Raw genomic sequence first — 7,446 nt, forward strand, 5'->3', positions numbered from 1 at the left:
TTACCTGGCTCCGTGCAGCTAAACCTCGACTACACCTCCCCCGATTTCGTCCTCGACAATAACCTCACAACATCGGCCGATATGTTCTCTCTAGGCCTCCTGTGTGTTGCTCTCTACAACTCGCCCCATCGCTCTCCTCTCGAAACCCATGCTAGCGTCTCGACATACAAAAGACTGTTCTCCTCCTCATCAACGATTCCGTCTTCATCCAATAAGTTCTTGGCATCCAGAAACTTGCCAAAGGACCTGTCGGCTCACGTCTTGCCGCGCCTCATCACTCGACGGCCGGCGCAGCGCATGACGGCCAAGGAGTTCCAGGACAGCGAGTATTTTGACAACATACTGGTCTCCACGATTCGCTTCCTCGATGCTTTCCCCGCCAAGACGCCCAATGAAAAGGCGCAGTTCATGCGGGGCTTGAATAAAGTCCTGCCGTCTTTTCCCAAGTCGGTCATGGAGAAGAAGCTGCTGCCGGCATTGCTCGAGGAGATGAAAGACAAAGAGCTCATCTCTTTGATTCTTCAGAACATCTTCAAAATCATCGAGTTGTTGCCGACGGCAAAGCGTGCTTTCAGCGAAAGCGTTCGGCCGAGGCTTAAGGAGATTTTCGTGTCGACCGGCAAGAAAGAAGCAGAGCCGCCAAAAGATCCAGCCAAGGATGCCGGTCTCATGGTCGTCCTCGAGAACATGCCCGTCATTTCGAGCAATTGCGGCGGCAAGGAGTTCACCGACGGTAAGTGGTGATTTTTGCGATAGCCGGCTCATTCCCATCAAGTCGCTAACTCGGCCAGATATATTACCCATCATCATGACAGCAATTGAATCAGGGACTCCGGCTGTTGTTGATGCGGCTCTGAGAGGGCTGCCTGCCATCCTCGCGGTGCTCGACTTCAGCACGATCAAGAACGAACTCTTCCCGGTCATCGCCATGGTCTTCAGTAAAACGAACAGCCTGGCCATTAAGGTGCGCGGTTGTCAGGCGTTCGTGGTGCTGTGCGGCGGGTCGAACGATCCGTCGAATGACGGCCTGGGCGACTTCAGTGCCGAGAGAAAGAAGACGACGTCATCCTCCAGCGCTCTGGACAAGTACACAATGCAGGAAAAGATTGTGCCCCTGATCAAGTCAATCAAAACCAAAGAGCCAGCGGTCATGGTGGCGGCACTCAACGTACTACGTGTGGGTGGGCGACACGGCAGACGCGGACTTTGTGGCCATGGAGATCCCTGCCTATCCTTTGGAACATGAGCCTGGGCCCCGCTGCTCAATTTTAAAGCAGTTTCAGGGCTTCATGGATCTCATCAAAAACCCTGTCGAAGCGCGTAGAGGACGAGCAGACCAAGAAGCTACAGGAACTGAACGGCAACGCGAATGGCAGCACCGTTGGACCAGAAGACTTCATGGCCTTCGGCGGCGTGACAGGCACGACTTTTGACAGCAACACCAACGGTGCGTCGGAGAACGACTTTGAACAGCTCGTCAAGGGCAAAGTCACGAGCTCCACCTCGGGCGACTCGTTTGCGAGCTGGGACGACGCCCCCGTGCCGTCGGCCATCACGACGTCAGCCCGTCCGTCGATGGGGTCTCGATCCAGCACACCCAAGGCTGCCGCCTTTTCGTGGTCGACACCCAGTCCGCCGCAAACGACGGCTGCGCCTGGTCAGTTTAACGGCGTCAAGGCGCAAGCGCAACCGACGTTCCGCACTGTGACGCCGGACCTGAGTGGATTCCAGTCGATGACTCCTTCGACGACGCAGTTCTCTCAGCCGATGCAACCCGCCTGCAGCAGCAACAACAGCAGCAACAACAGCAGCAGGGCGTCGCCGCAGCGCCAGTGAACTGGGCGTCGGCGGGCAATTCGGCGACGCAGTCCAACCCATGGGCATCGTCGCCGGCCCCGTCGTCGTCAGGCCTCGGGGCCATGAGCGCTTCGATGGGGAGTCTGTCCATGGGTGGCGGCGCGAGGCCGGGCATGGGGTCCTCACAAGGATCATTCTCACTTCCGCCGCCACCGGGTGGTGGCAGCGGCATGATGGGGTCGTCGGGATTCAGTCTCGCGCCGCCGCCGAAGCAGCAGCAGGCTGCCCCGGTGAACCGGTCGGCGAGCGGCATGGGTGGTATGGGCATGGGCGTGATGGCTCAGCAGGGGGCGAACTCGATGAACTCGATGGGCTCGATGGGCTCGATGGGCTCGATGGGCTCGATGGGCTCGATGAACTCGATGAACTCGCTGAACTCTATGAATGCAATGGCAGCGAGGCCCGGCATGGGCATGGGCGTGGGCTCTGGAGCGAGCATGAACAGCATGATGGGAACAGCTCAGCAGCAGCATCAACAACAACAGCAAACACAGCAACAGCAGGCAAAGCCTGGTTTGGATAAGTACCAGAGCCTGATATGAGGACCGAAGTCTGTTAAGCGCCTGTTGGTTTTGGCTGTTCACTTTTGGTTTAAGGACGTTTTCTCTCAGAGTTGATAGACAGCGTTGATAGATTTTGATGGTTGAAAAGCAATGCGATCCAGCTTTTGGAGACAAGGACCTGGAAACTCTTCGATCTCTTTCTCTCTATCTCACTCGAACATGACTCGAAATGACACAACATGGATGAGCGTCCCAAGGGCGCATGCGTGGCCCATCCATTATTTGCTACTGTTGGTCAGCACACAGAACATTGCAGGGACCAGAGCTTGACTTCCACAGCCCAGTCGAGTGTTTCCCGGAGCCTTTTCAACACGTGGGGAGCAGCACGGCTGGCGCCGTACGTCTCGTCAGCTGGCTCGTCCGCTGTATTAGCCGAGGCGGACTGGACCAGAACAATCGATACCAAATGGCACACACGGAAAAACCAGCGGGCGTGTTCTCCCCGTGGCGTGCGGACGGAGGCGCCGGGTCATGATGCCACCACTTCCGGGATTGACGCACGCAGAACACACCCAAGCTTGAACGGCGCATTGCACTCAGTTGTCGCACAGCCATGCACCACCATTCAAAAGGGGCAGAGAAGACGCGCTACACATGTTAGAAACGCGAGCCCGCATCCCCGACGATTTCCGTTCTGCAACGAAAGAAAGGAAAAAAGCAGATGTGGTTTCTTTTGGGATGTGTGTGCGTGGCAGTTGATGGGGGAGGGGATTTCCCTCTGGGCTGGAACATGATCCATGTCTGGCAATATCGGACCGGGTGACACGCTCGATAGCAGCACGTTCTGCAGGACCCCAAACCACACCTATCTTGCACAGCTGGCCGAAGATGGCGAGTTGTGTCGAGGGGACACCTCATCATGTGCTCTATTTTCAAACCACTCTTCTGCTCATCGCCTGACACCGTGATACTTGGAGGACATGTTCTTTTGCAGGCCCTCGAGTGCAATAGGTATCGATGAATGGAAGTGAGGTGGATGGATTCGCTGACAAGTTCAGCGCAATGTCATGCATGATGAGACTACCTAACGCATAGGCCGAAGCCGAAAGTGGATCATCCATACATTGTTCGCTCTAGCTTTGATAGTCCATTTTCACCGCCAGACTCTTTTCTTTCTACAGTGAACATCCGCCCTCTCGAAGCAATCATTGCGGGAATAACGTTATCGGTGTCTGACGGAGACGGGCGGTTCCCAGTCATGCAACAGGGTCATACAATGGCGACAGATGTCGATACTCCAACCCCCCGGGTCAGCAGAACAGACGGCCCGGTAATCAATCATACCTGATGAACCTACAAAAGGTACCTGGTCAAGGTAGGGTGAGTAGGCAATTGTCACAATTTCGACGACGCTTCCGGATTCAGCCCTCGGCGCCCAGCCCAGGCCCCTCCAGCCAACCAGTGTCCGGGCGGTGCTCAGGCAAAAGGCGCCAGCTCATGAGCTCATGCAGTCCATCGACGGGAACGGAGGACGATGACAGATCGGGCAACGCCAGCCACAACGAGGGCGACGTATAAGCGAACCCAACGAGTTTACCCGTTGGACGCATCCCTCATTTGTGCTGACTTGAATCCCATGGGGGGGAAAAGGAGCAAAAAGAGCGTTATGAGCTGGTACCCAGAGTATACGAGTAGCGTAGACGAGGGTCTAATCACGAATGCCCAGACCAGGCGAGTCCGGGTTTGGCCAAGCCCGACACCACACCACACACACACACACACACACACAGAGAGAGAGAGATAGATACTGTCACCATATACTGGTGCATTCCCGATGTAGTGCTTTCTGGCTCTCAAATCATTGGCCCGCTGGCCAATGCACCAGAAAAGAGGGAACCTTGGCTTTCCGTGCCATTTGCGTTTGGCTTTCCACTTGCATTTTTTTTTTCGATTCCATATGCATGGCCTGACGGGAAAAAAAAAGACGGAGGATCGACAAGTTGCTTCCTTCGTTCAATTGTTCATTCTGGCTTCCACTGTTGTAGTGAAACCAACCCAAATCATCAGACAAGAGCCCATGTGAGCGAGCAGGACATGCCAGAGAGAGAGAGAGAGAGAGAGACGCATCACATGACAGCCATCTATCCATTGATCGGCATCTCTTGACTTTCCGTTGCGTTTACCTTGTGGCTGAGGCAAGTGAAAATGCCCATACAACTCGGGTCTTGACCTGGACAAGAAGAACAAGAAGAGGGACGAGGAGGCAAGCCGAGGAGGCAAGCCGAGGAGAGCAGAGGAGAGCAGAGGAGAGCAGAAGAGAAGTAAAGTAGAGTGAGCCAAAGGTAGAGTTTCTAGCGAGGCCGCTTGGTCTTGCCTTGCCTTGCCTTACCTTGCCTCATCTTGCCTTACACTTTGGTGCTATTCCCTTTTCTTCTGCCCACCCATTCCTACTCTCCTCAACCTAGACCTTTCCACAACTCCCATTTTCCGTCGTCCGACTCGACTCACTTCCTCTCAACACGACACATCCCTGTTTTTGTTGGTCGTCTTCGCCCCGACTCCGCCTCTCTGTCTCTTTCTCTCTATCCACTCGTACACACACTCTATCTCGCTCTCTCTCTCTATCTTTCTCTCTCTTGCACTCTTGTCACCCTTGCTCCTCGATACCTTGACCTCAACTCTGCACACGGCCCGGAGTTGCGACGTCTGCCTTTTGCTTGCTTCACCTGGGCACATTCTCCTCCTCGCCCCCCCACACAACCTTGCCAACCCCCCCGGTCAATTCGTCTGCCTATCTCCCGTGCTCTTCCTGTTTGTCCCACCACACACACACACACACACCTCTCGCCATTCCGAATCGCTTCATCTAGTCATCATCACCATTGCCATCCGTCAATCAACCCCATCCATCCAAAACTTTCGACATATTGTCTCATCAAAGAGACAATCATACATTTTTGGGCCTTCCACCGTCGCGTAACTTGTTGTGGAATTTCAAGTTTCGAGCCTTCTGCGACAAAATCGCCGTCTCGTCAAGACTCTCTCGTCGGCACATTTTGCCACGCATAACAGACTCAACTCTTACACATCATCCCATTATGCGGACAACAGAGAGGGTAAATGGCCAACCTGCCAGTCGGACAGGTACGTGTATTCTGGGATTTCCTCTCTTTCTGTCTGGTCTTCCCACCTTTTTTTTTCTCTCTTGCTCTTCCTCTCCCTGTTCTTCCCCTTCTGCCTAGTCATGTCTTGTCTCACCCAACCATCGGCGGCGATCCGACCGAACCTGGGCGTTGTGGCCACTGTCGTGTCATTCGTTGCTCATTCACTCATTTGCTCCTATTTCACTGGCTTCTGTGTGCCAGGTTGTATTTCTCATCCTTCTGTTTGTGCACATTGTCGTTTCAGTTGCCTTCTCAAACCGACATTGATGTCCCAGACGCGTTCATGTCGATCCCCGCATCGTCGTCGCTCAAACACCAGACATGAAAAAAAACAAGCACATGAACAAATCACTGACCTGACCCAGAATCGCCGGCCAACACAACAATGTATCACAAAAAACCACAGCGCCGAATCGGCAAACGACGCGTCAAAGGCCCCAAAGGCATGACCGTCAACACGGTTGAGATGGCGACGTCTCGCTCCGGGTCGCTGTCGCGCGCTCAGACAGAAACACCGTCTCGGACGCCCACGCCCACGGAAATCTCCCACGACCTCGGCTTGCGAGAACTCGAAGAACGCGCCAAGGATGTGCGTGAATCTTGCTGGACACATGACTCTCTCTTTGAAGACGCCGTCGACGGCATCCCCTCAGACACCAAATTCGCCGCCGACGATCCCAACGCCTGTTCGCCAGCCGAGGCCTACCACCTTCGCCAGCTGCTGCGGACCATCGGTCCCCGCGAGTTCTGCCTGCGCACAGTCGACTCTGGCCGGTATACGGCGAAACGCCTGCTCACGGCCTTTAACATCCGTGCCCCGGCTTTTCTCGACGGCGCCCCCGAGGAGGCCTACACGAGCATGCTGACGCTCGCCTTCAGCCGTGAGCTGGCCAAGCGCGCCAAGCTGCCGTCGCACAACTCACTCGACGACGCCGTCGCCCTGCTGACCCGCTCCCGCAACATCATGGTCATTACGGGCGCCGGCATCTCAACATCGCTCGGCATCCCCGACTTCCGTTCCAAGAAGACGGGACTCTACGCCCAGCTGGAGCACATGGGCCTCGCCGTGCACGACCCGCAGGAGGTCTTTGACATTAACGTCTTCCGCGACGACCCCACCATCTTCTACACGGTCGCCAAGGACATCATTGTGAACACGGACCGCTACTCGCCGACGCATGCCTTCATCGCCATGCTGGACCGCATGGGCAAGCTGCTCACCAACTACACGCAAAATATTGACAACGTGGAGGCCCGTGCCGGCATCAACCCGGATCGCATCATCCAGTGCCACGGCTCCTTCGCCACAGCCTCGTGCCTCGAGTGCGGCTACAACTGCCCGGGCGAGGACATCTTCCCCGCCATCCACGCCAAGCAAATCCCGCGGTGCCCCAAGTGCGTCGCTCAGCTGCAGGCCGAGCGCGCGCAACAGCAACAACGCCGTCGCCGCCCGGGACGGCCCCCGAAGCGCGGCAACGCCGCCAAGCGACCCTACGCGCCGCGCCGGCGCTCCGGCCACGACAACCGGTCCGACGACTCGGACATCGACGACGACATCCCCCAGGGCGGCGTCATGAAGCCCGACATCACCTTTTTCGGCGAGGGTCTCCCCGACGCCTTTGGCCGCCGCCTCGCCGGCCACGACCGCGACCGCGTCGACCTCGTCCTCGTCATCGGCACCTCGCTCAAGGTGACGCCCGTGTCCGAGATTGTCTCGTGGCTGCCGCCCCACGTGCCCCAGCTCTGCATCTCGCTCGACCCCATCAACCACATCAACTTTGACATTGACCTGTTCGGCCCAGTGCGACGTTGTCGTCGCCGAGTTGTGCCGGCGCGCCAGCTGGGACCTGAGCCACGACATGGTGCCTCAGGGCCAGGCCGGTCGACGACAACTCCGAGCCCGGATGTCGAGTACCGGACCG

General features: G+C 56.6%; 2 protein-coding genes across 2 annotated transcripts in view; both read left to right on the plus strand.

Annotated features, from left to right (window-relative positions):
* VDBG_08141 (clathrin-coated vesicle protein) overlaps positions 1–2,399 on the plus strand; it is a gene marked incomplete at both ends in the record, with an annotated part of 3,251 nt that extends 852 nt beyond the window's left edge. Inside the window, 4 exons of the mRNA XM_003001836.1 lie at positions 174–733; positions 816–1,122; positions 1,278–1,657; positions 1,678–2,399. Coding sequence (XP_003001882.1) covers positions 174–733; positions 816–1,122; positions 1,278–1,657; positions 1,678–2,399 — 1,969 coding nt within the window. The remainder of the gene's footprint in view (positions 1–173; positions 734–815; positions 1,123–1,277; positions 1,658–1,677) is intronic.
* Positions 2,400–5,909: 3,510 nt separating this feature from the next.
* VDBG_08142 (NAD-dependent histone deacetylase SIR2) overlaps positions 5,910–7,446 on the plus strand; it is a gene marked incomplete at both ends in the record, with an annotated part of 2,355 nt that continues 818 nt past the window's right edge. The window contains one exon of the mRNA XM_003001837.1: positions 5,910–7,430. Coding sequence (XP_003001883.1) covers positions 5,910–7,430 — 1,521 coding nt within the window. The remainder of the gene's footprint in view (positions 7,431–7,446) is intronic.

This window comes from Verticillium alfalfae, genomic scaffold (genome assembly GCF_000150825.1).
Source record: "Verticillium alfalfae VaMs.102 supercont1.11 genomic scaffold, whole genome shotgun sequence".
Lineage (NCBI taxonomy): Eukaryota > Fungi > Ascomycota > Sordariomycetes > Glomerellales > Plectosphaerellaceae > Verticillium > Verticillium alfalfae.